General features: G+C 41.0%; 1 protein-coding gene across 3 annotated transcripts in view; it reads left to right on the forward strand.

Moving 5' to 3' along the window:
• Positions 1–18,415, forward strand: part of Sorbs2 (sorbin and SH3 domain containing 2) — a 192,338-nt gene that overhangs the window by 162,965 nt on the left and 10,958 nt on the right. For all 3 annotated transcript variants that reach the window (XM_026786919.1, XM_026786920.1, XM_026786921.1), the window contains 5 exons: positions 1,807–1,895; positions 3,013–3,059; positions 5,732–5,846; positions 5,934–6,062; positions 8,091–8,291. In XM_026786919.1, the coding sequence (XP_026642720.1) occupies positions 1,807–1,895; positions 3,013–3,059; positions 5,732–5,846; positions 5,934–6,062; positions 8,091–8,291 (581 nt within the window). The remainder of the gene's footprint in view (positions 1–1,806; positions 1,896–3,012; positions 3,060–5,731; positions 5,847–5,933; positions 6,063–8,090; positions 8,292–18,415) is intronic.

Consider the following 18,415-nt stretch of genomic DNA (forward strand, 5'->3'; position numbering starts at 1 on the left):
AGATAGATGATAGATAGATAGATAGATAGATAGATAGATAGATAGATAGATAGATAGATAGATAGACAAAGAGAACTTTAGCTAGAAACATCATCTAACTGAGACTCCCATAAGTCAATGGTGGGTATTATTTTAAGTACAATTGAGGAACTGAGGAACCAAGGGGATAAAACTTCTCGGTGTTACACAGACTACAGCAATGGCAAGAGAATTCAAAGCCCTATTAACTAAAAAGTGTAATATAAAATATAATTTCTAAGGGCAAAAAATTAATTGTTAATAACTACTGGGCTTTTTTACTTATTAGCATTTGCCTTCACTTTAATTTTTACTGTACAGCATGATGTAGAATAAGAATAAGTAGGGGCTGGAGAGATGGCTCAGTAGTTAGGGCCCCTTGCTCCTTCTTCTTCCAGAGCACCTAGGTTCCTGTCCCAGTGTGCACACGGCAGCTCACAACTGTCTATTACTCCAGTCCCACAGTTTCTAATGCCCTCTTCTGGCCTTCAAGGACACTGGACACAAATAGTGCACAGACAACATGCAGACAAAAATCCCATACACACAAAAATATATATAATATGAAAAAGTTAGATAAATAGAATAATAGCATAGTAGTACAATAATTTAATTTATTTAATAAATAGAATGATACATTTTAAGTTCAATAAGTTAGTTAAATTTGTAATCAGTTTTCATTTAGACTATAACAGGTTTCATCCATTTTTTAACTACCTTCTTCAATTTTCTGATACCCTGAAATAAGCATAGTACATTATCAAAACGTGAGTTTAAAGCACTGAAAAAATTATACTGCACATAAATAAAATTTATCTTAATGATTATACTATTTAACATATTTAAATTAATTTGTTAAAATGAATAGTTCTTAAACTTGGACCCAGGTATATAGGTAAAATTCTGTGATGGTACCAGAATATAGGCAACTTTCAGTTACATTCCCATGTTCAAGTCGCACAACTATGCCAGGCTTAGGAAACTAAGAGGTATATCTGTCGTCATCATTTTCCAGTGTAATTATTTATACTTTAACTTTAATGTGAATAAGACCTCAATATTTCACAAGCAATTTGGCAACTTCACAGGAGGCTTTCTGGTTATCGTTTCATTTTAAGGAATAAATAACTTACTTTCTGATTAGCTTAACACTCATATACAAGGGAAAGCCATAGTGGATAGGAAGTCTTCCAACCCAATAGGTATCTCCAAACAGAAACACACACACACACACGCACATGCGCACGCACACGCGCGCGCACACACACACACACACACACACACACAAAGGGGTGGGGAATGTGACCATCATCCTGTTATGCTCACACTTGATCTTCCATTTCATCATTTCTTCTTAAACTGTATTTGATAGAACATTTGTTCATATAAATGTGTTATTTTAAAATTCTATATATATCTTATGATAATAGTTATATACTGGAACCAAAAAGAATAGAAATAGTAAGCATGATAAATTTGGAGTACAAAAGTCCCTACAGCTATGAACCATCTACACCAAGGATTGCAGTGTAATTAATTGGCAGTATAATAATAATTTATATATGATTATAATACTTCTGTTCTTTGTGTATTTTTTTCATTTTCAATGTATATGTTTGTCTTATGTCATTACTTAACAGTGAATTATGAGTTTTACATCCATGTTCTCACTAGAGATATCTCTCCAAATTTGAGGGGTAAAATTATTGCCACCAAGGAAAAGGGGCTACCTAGTCTCCTTTCAATGAAATGAGATCTCATTCTGGTTCACCTTATCATTTCCAACAGACCACGAGTCCCCTAGAAGTTACTCATCTACTTTGACTGACCTGGGAAGAAGCGTATCACGGGAACGAAGAGGGACTCCAGAAAAAGAGGTAGCTTAACAGAATTGGGGTGTTTTTAAAGGACCTTCCGAGAAAGCACTTACCAGCCAAATGTGTGCCTCAGACCAGTAAAGAATTCAGACTGAAACCTAACAGCAACAAGAAGAGACTAAAAGCAGCTCTACTCAGAGCCTCGGTCTAGGCTCCAGTTGTTCCCAACTTGGGATGCACTTTGGGCAAGGAGGCCTTTCTGAATCTTGGCCTAATAGCCATGAACTAATAGAATTCTAATTAGCCTGTTTTATGGAGGGAAGGGAGTTTCTACAGAAGTACTTTGGTTGGAGAAAACCACCAAGTACCTGTAGCATTGAGAAGTTCTGACTCCTGGTCCATCACCTTAAACCAGAGCTGGGCTACCTTTTTCTAACTGCCTTGGAAGCCATGAGGGTAATGGAAATTAAAAACTGAGCTCCAGCTGACAGGTGTCTGAGATAGCCTGTGGGATCCCTAAACCCCTATGAAGCCATAAATTACCCAAGTTTCTTGAAGCTCACTAAAATCACAGGGGAAAAAAAATGGGGTGAAGGAATTGCTGGTTGCTAGGAAGGGAAGAGCGATATCACTAGCTACATGGTACGTTGTGCCTTGAGTAGATCTGTGGGCCCCAGAGTTTGAGGGTAGGCATGGGTATACCTTCATAACTGAAAGATAAGCCCCAAAATTCCTGCACCCTCCATTCCTCTATTTTTGGCTAACCAATCTCTTGACAAGTGGGCCACTACTTCTTGGCTCATCAGTATTTTAGTGAAGAATATGATAACTCCTTTTGCGGCTTCTGTTTTACTGTGATTCAGACAGATCATCAGTCAATCCATGGGAGTCAGAGCAACTAGTCCTCCACAAATTATCTGTTCAGAAATGACACACCTAAGACAGAGTCCTTGGCAGGCATTTTATCATATTGTGGCATTAATCAGCTTGAGTTCCTGAAATGAAGCCTAATGAAGAAATAAGCTTCCATATCCCAGTTTTGCTCAGTAGTCGAAAGGGAGCACTAACTGATACATTTGTAACTTGACCATGTCACTTACATTATATGTGTTTTATTGTTCTTAAAATGCAATCTAAAATTGTTAAATTAGTGCTAAACGTTAACCTCTCCTTTCAGAAATTGCCTGCAAAAGCTGTCTATGATTTCAAAGCTCAGACATCTAAGTAAGTGCAATAAAAAGCTCACTATGTGTTTGGGCTTCATTCTTACTATTGTAGAAAGGTATGTATGCATCTGTGAGTGTGTACAGCCTTGTGTGTTTGTTTGTGTGTGTGTGTGTGTGCGCGCGTGCATGCGCGCACGCATGTGTGTGTGTAGCAATGGGATGTATTCCAAATAAGACCCAACTCTCAAGTCTATAATACAGTCTAATCAGTTAGCTCCCTCAGAATGGCTAACTAGGACACAATACTTTATTTTCAAGTTCAGCTGCCTCAAGAACAGTCCATGGAACCTGCGCACAATGATCGTGTAGTGAATGCTCAGTCTCACAATGCTCAAAGCTTAGAGATTCCAAGGAAGGCCTGATCCTGTCCTGTGGTCCTTGAGTGTGAATGTGATCATAGTCCTGTGTTGTATTCTTTTGGGCTGTTTCTTTGGGAACTTCATCCAAAAGACAAGGCAGGTAAATCAGGAAGACTAGTATTGAGCACACAGGAGATCTACATCAGAGGGGGATGTCCCCCTTCAAAAGCACGCCCCCCCCATCACCAGAAAACCTCTCTTCTGGTTTCACCTCAGAGTTTCCACTTTAGTCTCACAGTACTGCTTAGGTTGGGGTAAAGCCTGTAACAAGGGGCCTTTGAGAAGCATTTGAGACACGAACTACAACATAACAGCATTTTGTTTCTCCTGTACTCCAGTCCCAATGACTGTCCTTAGACCATGATGCAATGCTCTGTAAGATGGTATGAAAAAAATTATATATTTTGTTTATTCTTTGTGACATGTTTATTCCTATGTATATGCCACCAGATGGGCATCTGCCTAAGGCTCAGAATGTGTTTCAGGAAGAACAGAAAGTTGAGAGGGAAGACAGGGAGTGTGACAGAAGTCAGAACGCAAGGAGCAGGGGTTGATTTGATCAAAACACATCGTATAAATGTGTAAAATTCTCAAAAACGTATTTTGAAAAAAAATCAAGAATAAAAGTGAAAGCACCCACAAGATTCAGGGTCAATGAGATGGCTCAGGGGATAAAAGTTCTTTACACCAAGCCTGACAACCTAATCCTTTAGTTTCTTATTGTCCTCTGATCTCTAGACATGGTGTTATATATGTCCACATATACCTGCACACACAGCGCACACAAATAGGTGTAAAATAAATACACAAATATAAACAAGCTTCAATGAGGAGATGACACACATCACAGAGGAAGGGGCCAAGAATATGGTTGGGTCACTAGCTTTCGATTGCCCCATAGCCACGCCCCTCATCCTACCCAAGGGTCCCATCCTCTTCTGGAGTTCTTAGATGGAAAGTGGGAGAATCTTGCTCCCCCACACTGCTGCGGGGATGGAGCAGGGAGGCCATTGACACCTTTCCGTCTGCACCATCCCACCTTTCACTGAGAGCATGAGGAGCTTTGTCTCACGAAATCTAACTGTGTGAGCATTTGGTAAAGTAGATTCACCAGCCATCCAGAGAAGCCCCAAAAAGAAAGTGGGTCTGCTCTTCCTATAAATAGCTTGGTCTTATTATAGCTTAATGAGCCTCCTCTTGTTTCTTTCTCAGAAGATATAAAGAGAACACCCGTCACCTCCAATGTGGTTCTATATTTAACATAAAAATTAGGGTAATGGGCAAGTTGTGTCACTTTCAAGGCTCACACACCCATGTACCTCTGAAAACTGCATATCAAGCCAGTTTTAGCCTCTTTAAATGACCAAAAAAAGATGTGAATGCTTTTGTACATAATATGAATAATACACACACTTATATACCTATGTTTTAAAAAATATGATTTAAAGCTATTTCTATTATTTTAACAGCTCAAAACTAATCCTTCTAATACTAAATCTAAGTAACATACCCAACAAAATGTCTCCATTTTAGATGGGAGAAGAGACAACATCTCATTTCCCATAGGTCCAAAATAGCCAGTATTTCAAAGTGCTATAAAAATACAGCAAATTTATCAAAATAGGACTCTATCCCTGACATGAGAGGGACAGAGTTTGGAAAACTGGGTAATAAGGCAACTTTCCCTTTGCTGAATATATCCAGAATTCTAAATGCAAGCCTATATTAAGTAGAAAATAACCATATTTATATTTAACAACAATTAATTGCGTATAATTTCCATACATATTCAAAAACTAAGTTGGTGTTCAGAAATACTCCTGGTGCAAGCCAAAATGTTAGGTTATAAATTTTTTTTTTTTTTTTGGTTTTTCGAGACAGGGTTTCTCTGTGGTTTTGGAGCCTGTCCTGGAACTAGCTCTGTAGACCAGGCTGGTCTCGAACTCACAGAGATCCGCCTGCCTCTGCCTCCCGAGTGCTGGGATTAAAGGTGTGCGCCACCACCGCCCGGCTTAGGTTATAAATATTATATATGACTATAGACTAGCAAGGTCACAATAATCTGTCCCCTCTTTCAAATTTCATGTCCTCAGAGGATGTGGTTTATACAGGTGTGATCCATATACCTAATCTTCGAAATCACTTCCAAGATCACATAAGTGACCTCTAAAACGTGTAAGGAAAACCCTCATCTAACTGAGCTTGGCAGGTGTTTTCATGTGGGCAGGGTATTTCTCAGATTACTATGGAATGTCAATCATAAGACTAAATGTTACTCCTCCAGAGAGTCCATTGGTCATGTCTCTTGCAGGGAGCTATCATTTAAGAAAGGAGATACCGTCTACATCCTCAGGAAAATTGACCAGAACTGGTACGAGGGCGAGCACCACGGGAGAGTGGGCATTTTCCCAATCTCATACGTAGAGGTACGTCCCTTTTCCTCCTCACCTCTGCAGGATGCTGTCCCAAAGGTTATCACAAGTTTAAGAACCAATAGCTGTTCTTCTTTATAGAAACTGATGCCTCCAGAGAAAGCACAACCGGCCAGACCACCACCCCCAGTCCAGCCTGGAGAGATCGGAGAAGCCATAGCCAAATACAACTTCAATGCCGACACAAACGTGGAGCTCTCCCTGCGAAAGGTACCCCAGCTGTGTTCTTCACTGGGGCGTTCTCGCAGACTGTACAGTTCTGAACCCAAGACAGATTACCTTATTTTCTAGAACATCCTAGGTTTTGTTCCGTTCCTTCAAGGAAGTCAGGATGGCCCAGGATCACTGTTGCCTCTCGGCCCTGTGTCCCTTCCAGAGTGGGGTCCCTTCGAGACACAGAGTCTGTGGCTTAGCCTAAGAAGCAAGACCCTGAGTCCCCCCCAAAGGGGTGCCTCAACTGGATACCAAGAAGCACACATGTGGAACCCCAAGGGGAGAGTGCCTTTTAGTTGTTTAGAATGCATTTTCGAACACATAGAGAACACAATTTGAAGAAAACATTCCAAATTGTCTTTAGGCTGTCCCATTAGTCAATTTTCAATAAGTAGCCAGTATTTATTTTTCTCTATCTTGGAATCAATGGATGGTCCTAAAGTAATGAAAATATGTCCTCTCCAAAAGCCTTTGGGGAGCCAGTTGTGCAATCCCATTTCCTTGATCAATCTTCTCCAAACCTCGTGATGGTTCCCAATCTCTCTAGCAAGCTATCCGAGTACTTTGTCTTGTAGAGTGATGGCGGGGAGGTTCAGGTCTGCAGGAGATGGTAGAGTTTTCTCCTCCCGCTACAAGTTCTGCACCATCCGCCATACTCTTACCTTCCTTGTGCACCGCTTGACACAGAAAACTGAACACGGTGTACTGTCTCGTGGTCCACACTGTAAAGATAGGCCGTTGTGTGAAATTCCCCAGGAAGGTCTAACTATCAGCTGCTGCTTCTGAGCACATTAGAAAATTGATGCAGTTTTGAGAGGGAGGGAAATTCCTCTTTCTTCAGTGTGCTCCACTCAGGGTGGATGGGGCACATTTTGCAAACCATCCAGCATAATGAGTTGAAGAGGATCTTCAGGGCTCTGGCACTGAAAAGAACTCCCTGCTGCCCTGAAGCTAATGAATAGATGGCCCCTCCATGACTCTATCAGACCCAATTCCCCTAGTTCCATAGCTCCGAGCTGTGCCCACTGGGTTTGCTCTTTAGCAATGGCTTGCTAACCTTGGTGTGACCCTCCTGTGGTTTTGAGTAAATAGTTAAAGTTGTCTGCCCTTGGCCTGCCCATTGCAGGAATCACAGCAGTGATTCCAAGTGCCTACTGTTGCAAAAATCAGAGTCTATTCGAATGGCCAGAACGGCGCAGCCACTCACCAACTGAAGGGATGCTGATGTTACACTGTCCTGATGGGAGCAGGGAGACGTCTGCCCACTCCACAGCTATGCGTATTCTAGACTGCCATTCTTGCCCCTTGCTTTTCACTCATTCTCTGGCACCTCTCAGGACGCGCAGATTAAAGAAGGAAAACGGTGAGCCATTCAACTGTATGCCTTGCAGAGGATGGCTTCCGTGACCCTCTTCAGAAGCACTTCCTTCTTTCTGCAGACCATCACGTCCCTTCTGGTAGAGATGAGATGAGGCTACTGTCATCGAGACGGTGTTCTTCACACCGGCTGCCTTGGAGCAACTTCCACAAACCATTTCACTTCATGCCAGTGTGTAGCATGTAGCAGCCCCTTCCCATTAACGGAATGGATTCAGGATTTTAAGCACCCTTAGGACTCTAATGTCACGAATGGACGATTTAACATGCATCCACGCTGAAAATCTAGGCTTTTCTAATAAACACTAGAACCTTTCTTGCATTCTTCTTTTTTTAAAATATTTATTTATTATGTATACAATATTCTGTCTATGTGTATGCCAGAAGAGGGCACCAGACCCTATTACAGATGGTTGTGAGCCACCATGTGGTTGCTGGGACTTGGACTCAGGACCTCTAAGAAGAGAGGCAATGCTCTTAACCTCTGAGCCATCTCTCCAGCCCTCTTGCATTCTTCTGATTAAGCAAAAATCGGAGGCATAAAACTCTCCAACTAGAAAACCACTGTTTATCAGAAAACAATGACAATCATGCTTTTCCTATTACTGTGTCTCTCCTTACAAAATATCTTCCCAATGCTCGTTACAGGGCGATAGGATTATTCTTCTTAAAAGAGTTGATCAAAACTGGTATGAAGGCAAGATCCCGGGCAGCAACAGGCAAGGCATCTTCCCTGTGTCCTATGTAGAAGTCATCAAGAAGAATGCAGAAGGTGCCGAGGAGTACCCCGCCCCTCCCATACCCCACAGCTACTCTAGCGACAGAGTCCACAGCCTAAGCTCCAACAAGGTAAGAAGCCCTTCTAGAACGTTAATGCTGCAGTTCAGAACTCGGAGCATGAGAATCAGTGGGTGATCTGGGGGTATCCGATCATCATATTATCGAAAAGGAGCAAATTCATATATTGTGTTCATATACGTGAGTGCCAGAGGAGAAAATGTAATTTTTCTCAAATAGATGCTGGGATAAAGGCTTGGTGTTCATTTTTGCTAATTCCACTTTCAAGTTTTAGTGCATAAAGAGGAAATGTTAGTAGCATCAGCATTTTTGGATAAGTGCCTGTATTTTGGTGTATATATATCACACACACACACATACACACATTTACCCCTAAAGTGTATTATACTTACTAGGTTTACAATAATCTATGAAAGTGTTAAGGAATTTTCTACATAGCATAAAACATTATTTTAATTTTGGGCCTATAATATCACATGAAAATATGATAGATTATTAGAAATATCCACAGTTCTTTTTTCACTAGTTTTAGGACCGTAAATTCCCCTGATTCACTTTAGCTGGTAACTGAAGATGACTCTCTCAGTAGAGTGTAGAAAGGACCTTCCCTCCTCAACTGGTTCATTAGACTAAGGCATCCTCCTTCTTCCCTGACTCACAGGATGTTTTTTTTCTCCTTTTCCTGTTGAATTATAAGGTATTTTATGGGTGTATTTAAGGGTCTCTTTCTCCTTTACAGTTATTTTAAACTATAAAATTTTTAAATCACCAGTGAGCTATTTCCAAAATATTGTCAAATAAATGCCTCCCAACATGAAAAACAATGTATTTGGTTATATAAAGTGTTAACTGTTTTAGTTGAGATAAAGGCAAGGCTGTGCGGAAACAGACCGTTTTGATTATGAAGTTTCTAGAACTGAACATTGAGAGAGCAACGTCCTTCCTTCGGTAGTTTCTGTTGATGATGGGGAAAATCAGAATCTTCATCATCCACCTCTGCTTTGCCTACCCTCTATTTATCTTAAAAAAAAAAAAAACAAAAAACCATTAGATGACTGTCGAGGGACCTAACCGTTAAGTAAGCTGACACAGAAGAGGAAAGCACAAATGCTTACTTAGCAATGAAGAACTTTTCCCATATGTTTTAATTAACAATGGCAGGCTAATATTTTAAGTCGGTGTTTCTGGTCTTTGCTCTGAATAGGTTTTAAATACCATTTATGTTTTTTGTTGTAATAGCACATTGTAAATAGAGGAGTGCATTAGTTTCGCTAATAACCAATCATTGTCTTCTTATTGTTCCAAAAAAAAAGTATGTCAAAGTTTAAGTCCATAATTGAAAGAAATTTTAGTTTCATCTCAACTGGTTATTTATCCTATGATGTTATTGGCTTAATAAAGGAAATTCCTGTAGTGTTGCCCTGGTCAAAAAAAAAAAAAAAAAGGAAAAGAAATAGGTCTTTTTACACAGTGAGGTACAAAAGCAGCAACCAGGTAGAGCTCCTGTTTTCTGACTGATACTTACAAATAGAGATAGGAATGCGTTCTCCCAGCACCCACGTGGCAGCCCACAACTGTCTGTCATTCCTGTTATAGGGGATCCGACACCCTCACACAGACACACAGACATATTTGCAAACAAAACACCAATGCACATGAAATTAAAAAAAAATAAATTCTTTTTTAAAAAGATGAAACAGCTTTAATTTTGTGTTATAAGTATGTTTTGTGATAGAGGAACTCCTTAATCAAAATTAACACTTAATTTTGGTATTATCAAGTCCATCTTAAAGTGTTGGCTCTTTTGGCCTTTTAACATGTAGAGAGGCAACATGGGGGGAGTGGCAGTAAAGTCGGTAGTGGCAGACAGCAATAGAGACTACAATTGCAATGACGATGGTGAAATTTAGAGATTTCTTGTGAATATGATATTTCTGTGCACATGAGAAAAAAAAATGAAGATATCCACCTTGAGTTACTTTCAGTTTCACCCATTTCCAAAATCTAAATACTAAGATTAAATCTTGCACTTTTGTATTCGTAACAAGAAGTGTAAAATAGAACTCTAACCAGTATGAAAAACTTCCATGAACTATCAAAGGAAATTTGATATTTTGTTTTCAGACAATCTATAAATTACATTCTTTGGGTTTACATAAAATATCAAGCTTAGAATATGACTTTGCACCATCCTCTCATGTCCCCTTCTGTGTAAACATTTACTTTGGAGTTTGTTTTTTTTTAAACTTTAAAGCAGGGGTTTTGCAAGATTGGTTTCATTCTGATCACAGGGCTCTTTGATTAAGAAATACGTTTTTAGCACTTATTCCCTTAAACATGTGTTCATGTATACTAATCTAAAATATTTTATGCCGTGGAGATGGGGCGATTGTAAAAACTTAAAGGAGTGGGCACCTCTGCAGGGAGGGAGAATAGTAAATAAATATGGGGATTAAAACAAAGTTTGATATTATTCTGTGTAACAATCCCCAGATACATCTGAAATATAGATAAGAGTCCACGCAGATTCAGAGAGGTAGATTAATAGAAAGCCCCTTGGGGTTGCATTGTCTGCCCTCTTGATCTCTAAGAAGCTCTATCTCCTCTTTTGATGCTTAGGGTATCTTCCAAAACGAATAGAGTCCGATTGCTCAAGTAAGGTTTACAATTAGTCTAAATGATTTTATGCATTTAAATTTCAGATAACTTTTCCCCATCTAGATGTCCTCTAAATATCTTCCATCTATGTCTGGGCTACAGCCTGAATTATATTATCACCACACCTTCCCTCTATTTCTCTGTTGTTGTATTTTCATGTCTTTTTGTTTTCTTTGTTTGTTTCACATCTTAATTCTTGCTCATTTATAAGTGGGCTTCCAGTGAACAGACCTGTCTTCCTGTATTTAATGCTCTGCCCAGCACAGAGAAAGGAGACCTACAGGGAACTGCCCAAGAGTGGCTATCCCTGACAGACTGGTGTCCACCAGCAAACCCATTGGCTCCAACACCGTCCTCTGTCCTCGACAACTTCTTGGTTGAATTAGAGAAGTTTAGCGCTTTAATCTTACCATCTGACCAGGCCAAACCGAACATCCCAGACCGGGTCATCCTTGAAATTAAGGAGGAGCCCTCTTGCCTCCCCCTCACACTACCTCCAGCATCTCTACCAGTCAAATCATCTCACTGTCTCTCACCTTCTCCTCGCTCGAGCATCACCTCAGCTGGGGCCCAGCCGGATGATACAGTGTCTCTTCAAGATTCCAGGATGGACACACAAAGCAAATTCAAAGATTTGAATAAAAAGAGAAGGAGCATTTCAGACCCTACCAAAATTCTTGAAGTCCTAGGCGATAAATTTGTGGCCTCTGCATGCACCAATGTGGGTGCCTTGGCTCTAACTCTTCCTGTCATTGGAGAGGAGGATGAGAATATCCGGGAGGGGCTTGCATACCAAAGAGAGCTGCCGGGAGCCCAAGAGCGAGCTATCCCGTGGTATGACCACAACAATGCAGAGGAGACACCGCCACTGCACATCAAGGAGGAAGAAGAAGAGGAGGACCCTGACTGCTTAAAATATTCACTAGGCATTCGCACACACCCTAGAACCCCCAAAGAAGACTTCAAGGCAGCAAAAACCAGTAGTGAGGTATTTAATTTGGCCTAATAACTGGGACTAACCAGGTTTACAATAATCCAGAAGAGTTAATGACATTACTAAATATTTACTTCTGACACTGCCTTAGCAGGCTTTCTTATGAGGAATAGGAGCATTAGAAACTCCAGGGTGGAAGGAATCTGCAAACATGACATAGTTTATTAGAATGGTGGGGATTTGTATGGTACAATTCCACTGTCCCGTTATTCCTCACTATAAATTTAACTTTTATATAGTGAAGCTCATCATTTTTCTAATATTCTAATATTAATAATGATAGCTAACCATTAACTTTTGTGTCAGGTGCTCTTCTTAGAACCCAGCATCTTTAGTTTTCAAAACCCAGAAGTATGGTTATCCCCACTTTAGAGATGAGATAGCTGACAGATAGACAGGTTTGTCTAGTGATCTACCTGCCTATTTCAGATACTATCCTAGAAATAGCGTTCATCGTACTGAGGTGAGCTCAGCAAACAACTCGCACTATGCTCAAAGAGGTTCCGACTCCCTAGCTGTGTGACTGTTTACCTTACTTTAACCAACTTGAAAGGCAAGTTAGGTGTCATTGCAGAGTCTTAGGAGCTTTACTCCCGTCATGTTGAAGGGGGGAAGAAAGGCCTCTCAGACAAGACTAAGAACGCTGATATCTCCAACCACCCACAGTACCCAAAGCATACTCATTGAGATTCGGAAATTAAAATTCCACAAGCTAAGTCAGTGCTTTCAAAGCAAGAATACACTAATACCACTTTCCCCGAGATATTTTTATGACCTTTCCAGCTATTAGACAAGAAAGGTACTCTCTGAGGACTAGGTCTCTTCATCTGAGCACAGTCATAATCACATCTTGTCTTTCCTCAACATTTAAGCCACCTTCATTTGCTTCAGAAGATGGAACTGCCACGCCTTTCCCCAGCTGTCTGTCTCCCTCCCCTCCGTGTCACTCTTCTCTGGCCTGTGAGTGCTTTCAGCCCACCCAGGCCTCCTCACCTCCTCTCCTTCCCAAATACCCTCATCAACAGGAGATAAGTTCACCAGAACCAAAGGTAACTGCATCTTGAGTGTGGTTCAATTTATTGCATGCACTTTCCACGATGTTCAGTAGGTGTCTGCCTTTAGATTCATGACGTCTTACAAGGTCTAAAAAGTTATGCAAATTGTGACTGCTAACTTTTAACATCATCAGCATGGCCTCCATCCCATAATTTAAGAGACAAATCTGCATAGCAACTACACCCATACTGAGAAGGAAACCCTAAAACTTACTTCTTAATCAAAAGTAACCATGAGATTCTGTGTTAAGTTTCAAGTCAGCTTGGGGGCTATCCTGTTCAGAGACATAGGCTCAGTGCTTATCAACTCTGGTCACTTCTCAGTAATCACTTCTCATCATTTCACCCATCAGCATGTTCAGAGAGTCCAAGAACAGGGTGATCCTCGACATTAGTTGTCTGAACCCCCGCTCTTCCACAGGATACACCAAGGATGACTCTTTGGTGTGGACCACAAAGCATCCATTTCTAATACAGCGCAGTCCCACAGGCCAGCTAGTACTTAACTATCCCTAGGGTACCACTTTGAAATGAGTGATTGGTCTTAGAAAGTGATGCTAACAAGCAAGATGAAATCAATCTCGCACAGAAAAGTTTTGATTTTAAGTAAGAGGGAACCCAAAATTTTTCCCGTTAGACTTCAAACAACAGCTCATCCTTAGACTTCATCCTTTGAAAGGGACACAAGGGCCTCTGTAGATAAGAAAGGGGTTAAAGCTCGGATGTAACCACATTTCAGTAGCAGTGAGCACCAGTCCGATCTCCATCATCCTTAGTAGTCTTGAGAATCCCCATCACCATCCAACGATACAGCCCATCTATGATGTCATCCTAGGTGTGAAAAGAGATCTTAGGAGGAAAGAATAGCGTACCTTAAGGACCGATCCTCTCCACTCTGAGTTTTCATCTCAGCAAGGGAAGCATAATTAAAATCTTTTAAGAACTATAATGCTACTTTATACTTTAGATCATGTCTAAGGTAAGAAGTGCCTTTTAGGGCTGGAAAGATGGCTCAGCGGTTAAGAGCACTGCTTGCTCTTCCAAAAGTCCTAATTCCCAGCCACGTGGTGGCTCACAACTATCTGTAATGAGATCTGGTGCCCTCTTCTGTCCTGCAGGCATACATGCAAGCAGAATATTGAGAATACTGTGTACATAATAAATAAATCTTTAAAAAAAAAAAGAAGTGCCTTTTACCCCTCTCTCTGTGACTCTATTTTTAAAACCAATATAAAGCTTAATCATCCCATGAGAAAGTACTTCTAGAGCAGCAGTTCTCAACCTTCCTAAATGCTGAGATCCTTTAATATAGTTCCTCATGTTGTGCTGATCCCCAACCATAACATTATTTTTGTTGCTACTTCATAAATGTAATTTTGCTACCGTTACAAATCATAGTATAAATATATGATATGTAGGACATCTAATAGGCAACTCCCAAAGGGGTCGTGACCAGAATCTTACCTTTCTGACTTAGAGAGATGTTGAACTCATCATTATAGTAATGGGAAAAACTAAAATATAAAGGGGTTTTTCTCTATCATAAGAGCCAAGATCATTTCATACAGTCTTTTGGGATCAATGTGTCTAGAATAATATGGAAGACTAGAAGTATTCACAACAACATTATTTTTTAAAAGAATATTTTAATATCTATATTAAATGACTAATTTTAGGAAAACTTTTGTTTCTTGAATTATCTCATATTTTGGAATAAATGTTGAACATTAATCCCTCTCTGAGTTTTCTAAACCCTGGGAATCTATTTCATACTCATGAGAAGAATATAAGCTGACAGAACACAGCTGTAAATATGAAAACAAAGTGATTTAGTCTCAGATCTCATATTCATCACAAGGAAAGAAAGCATTGACACAAAAAAATAATATTTTAATAGGCATAGAACAGTATGCCTAAAATCACTATAGTAACATTTTTTATTAACCCATGTCAACTATTCTTTAACTCACATGGATGAGAGAAAGAAAGAGAGAGGGGGGGAGGGAGAGAGACAGCGAGAGAGCACATCCCATGCTACCATGGTGATTCCACAGGTATTAGAAACCAGGATAGTTTCAAAATCTGTTTCCTCTTTCAGAAATGTCACCTGAGCACAGCTAGGTACAAGGGAGGTTAGGAACGGTGGTCTGCTCTCAACGACCATGTACATGAGTGAAGACATAAACAGAAATGGAGACTGGGGAGCAGCAATACCTTCTTCCACAGCCTTAGACGAGCATGGCAGCCATATGCCATCCCAAGAGACTGCAGAGTGTGCCCACTAATGACCATGAAATTTAGTCTAAGCGAGAGCCCAATCTTTTACTTGAAAGTATTCTTAGTCTTACTAACGTTCTCTTAAGTCTAGTCAAAAATCTAGACCCTCCATTGCTAGGACAGCCCTGGAAAGAAAAATTAAGCTAACTCATGTGAAGATGCGACTGTTCACTGTCATAGTGAAGATCTTGCTTTGAGACAACACCAAAAGAAGCTGGAGTCAGGCAATACACAGTATTTGACTATATTTCACGACCTCCCATCTTCCACCCCCCACTCCTCCCAAATATCACTTTCTTTCTTTCTTTTTTGATTTTTAGAGACAGGGTTTCTCCATAGCTTTTGGTTCCTGTCCTGGAACTGGCTCTTGTAGACCAGGCTGGGGAAATATTTTTCTTTATTATGTATACAATATTCCGTCTGTATGTATGTCTGCAGGCCAGAAGAGGGCACCAGACCTCATTACAGATGGTTGGGAGCCACCATGTGGTTGTTGGGAATTGAACTCAGAACCTTTGGAAGAGCAGGCAATGCTCTTAACCTCTGAGCCATCTCTCCAGCCCCCACCAAATATCACTTTCTTTATAGGAACTTTGATAGAACATTTTTTGCTTCTTAAAAGCCTAATGATGTCCATAAAACTGATAGGCATTAGGTCAAATTTTCTCTTATCTTGCCTTGTTTGTTACTGCTTGCCACTTGGTAAATGCGAAGAAAACAGACGGGCTGAAGAGTGTTTTAGATGCGGTTATTAAGTATTCTCTTAATAAGGAGGTAATATTTCCGATTTAAGAGGTAATATTTCCGATGTATGTTCTGAGCCACCTACATTACATTCAAACACGTTCTCCTACCAGCTTCCCACTCCACATCTTTTCTTCACTGGGAGTCTCCTAGCAGAGTAGCGGCTGAGCCCTGAGGATGGAAGCTCTATGGAGCCTTTATGCAGACTGTTCACCCTTCCTGCTCGGCTAGTATTCATGAGCTTGGCATGCTGTGTGTGCATGGAAAACAGCCAACCAAGAAGGTTCCTCCCACAGGCCACATCCTGAAGATGAGAACTAACCCACTTCTTATGGCTTTTCTAGGCTGATTTAAAAAGCAAGACATTTGTCCTGGGTAAGCCGCCTCGTAGCCCAGTGATGTCTAAGAGGTCCTGCAGTTCACCCGTCAGCAGCTCCCACAGGGTAGGGTCGGATACCCCCCACCTGCGGCAGCCATCCTGGCTACCCTGGCCCTTCCTTAGGTCACTTTGCTGTGACCAGGCAGTAAAGTGAGGCTGGGGAGGAGTCCCGTGAGATGTCATGGCCAGTAGTTGAGGGGCTATGGGTTGTGCGCTCCCCTGTGGTACGGGTCAAGTTTCTCAAATCCAAAATGGCACTCTCAAATGCTTAGCCACATAAACAAGGGCCGTAGCGTGTATTGTTTCCTACATCTGTCTCTTTTCCGTACTCAGTTGCTCTCTGTCAGTCCTTGCTTTTAGTGCAGAGAACTAAAGCGTTGCCTGTTGTCCCCTGAGCTCACCTGCTCCCGGCCATGTTAGCTCCAGTGTCTCTCGGTTGCCATGAATTTCTTTTAAACTGTCAGCCATTCCCAAATATTCTGTTGCCCGGGAGATGCAGGCCACATTCTGGCCACATCACTCCCTGCAATGCTGTTCTCTAGAGCCTGCCTGCTCCAAATTCCCTCCCAACTTTGACTGAACTTTGAGGTCAGTTGCCTCCCGTTTAACTCTTCAGTTGTGTGATATCTGCAGAACTTGAGAACAGATAGATTCTAAATGGCACCCCGAGTTCTGGGGAAGGCAGCCAAGGAATTTGGGGATTTCCACAGATGCATACCTCAGGGTTCCTTTCAGCAAGTCTAAATTAATGAGCCCTGATTTAGCTTTGGCTGGCCCGCCACACACCTCTCCTCTGCACTTCAAGTTCTCTGGGCTGAATTTTTAGCATTCCTTTATCCGTTACATAAATGCACATAGTGTTTTATACGTAAGTGTTTTATATTGTTGCTTTGCATATTGTGGGAGGGAACTTGTGTTGCTATGGGGAGACTGAAATGCCAGTTTGTTGTAGGGAGCCTTAACTCTCCTCTGAACAGCCTTCCAGAACTAACACATAAACTTGGGGATGAAGGGGAGAGAGGGAACAGACAGGGACAGACAAAGAGTAAGTTTGTTTTACAAAAATTGATGGCTCTCATCCATAAGTTCCCATGGATAAGTTGACAAGCTTTGCGTCACCCTGAGATTTTGTTTTTGTTTTTGTTTTTTTTAAACATATTCCCATCTGATAAATTTGTGGAAGGGGCAGGGTTTTTGTTTGTTTGTTTTTTTCGAGACAGGGTTTCTCTGTAGCTTTGGAGCCTGTCTGGAACTAGCTCTTGTAGAAGGAGGAAAGATAATCGTAGTATATTCTTGCTCAAAATGTCCTGTATGGTAATTGCGACTGTTAACTTGGAAGCTGCCTTCTTAAAACCCACAGTCTGGGTAAGCCTCTCCAAATGCTGTAAGCGCATATTGTTCTATATTTACCTCAGATGTGCCTGAAGTTACAGAAACACCTGAGCCGTTAAAATAGAAATGGACACTAGCCTAAAACATTGGCAGCCAGCAAGTCATTTCTTCTAGAGAATTGAGAGTGCTGGAAAGGGAACAGCATGGTAGGAAAAACAGATCGTTATCTACTTCAAATTACCCTGTGGGCTTCAGAAAATCTTTTCACAATTAATCACCACAGCCAAAAGGGAAAAACAACTTTTAACATGTCACTACCACTGATTACCATTAGGGGGCAATAGAGTGCAGACTCAGTAGCAAAGATAGCATAGGAAAGCACTTTGCTTGAATACCCACAGGAACACAAACCTCCCTACTAAAGACAAAATACAGATGCTGACTTTAACCACATTAGTCCATCTAGTCTGCCATAATACCTCATTCAACGCAGGGCTGCTTAATATTGTCCTTCCATCCCTTTTTTGTCATGAATTTGCCATAGCAAGCCATCCAATCTCTTTGGGGTTAGGGTTTAACCAGTGCACAGAGTGAGGTTGAGTTGTCGCCACTGTGGGTTTTCACATGACTAAAATACATAATATTTAGCTCATTTCCTGACTGCTCGGTGCATAAGATTGAGGAGGGGAGTCTTTACATGGCAAAGGAAAACTATCAGGTGAGACATTTTTTGCTT

The sequence above is a fragment of the Microtus ochrogaster genome, linkage group LG7_11 (genome assembly GCF_000317375.1).
Source record: "Microtus ochrogaster isolate Prairie Vole_2 linkage group LG7_11, MicOch1.0, whole genome shotgun sequence".
Taxonomy (NCBI): Eukaryota; Metazoa; Chordata; class Mammalia; order Rodentia; family Cricetidae; genus Microtus; species Microtus ochrogaster.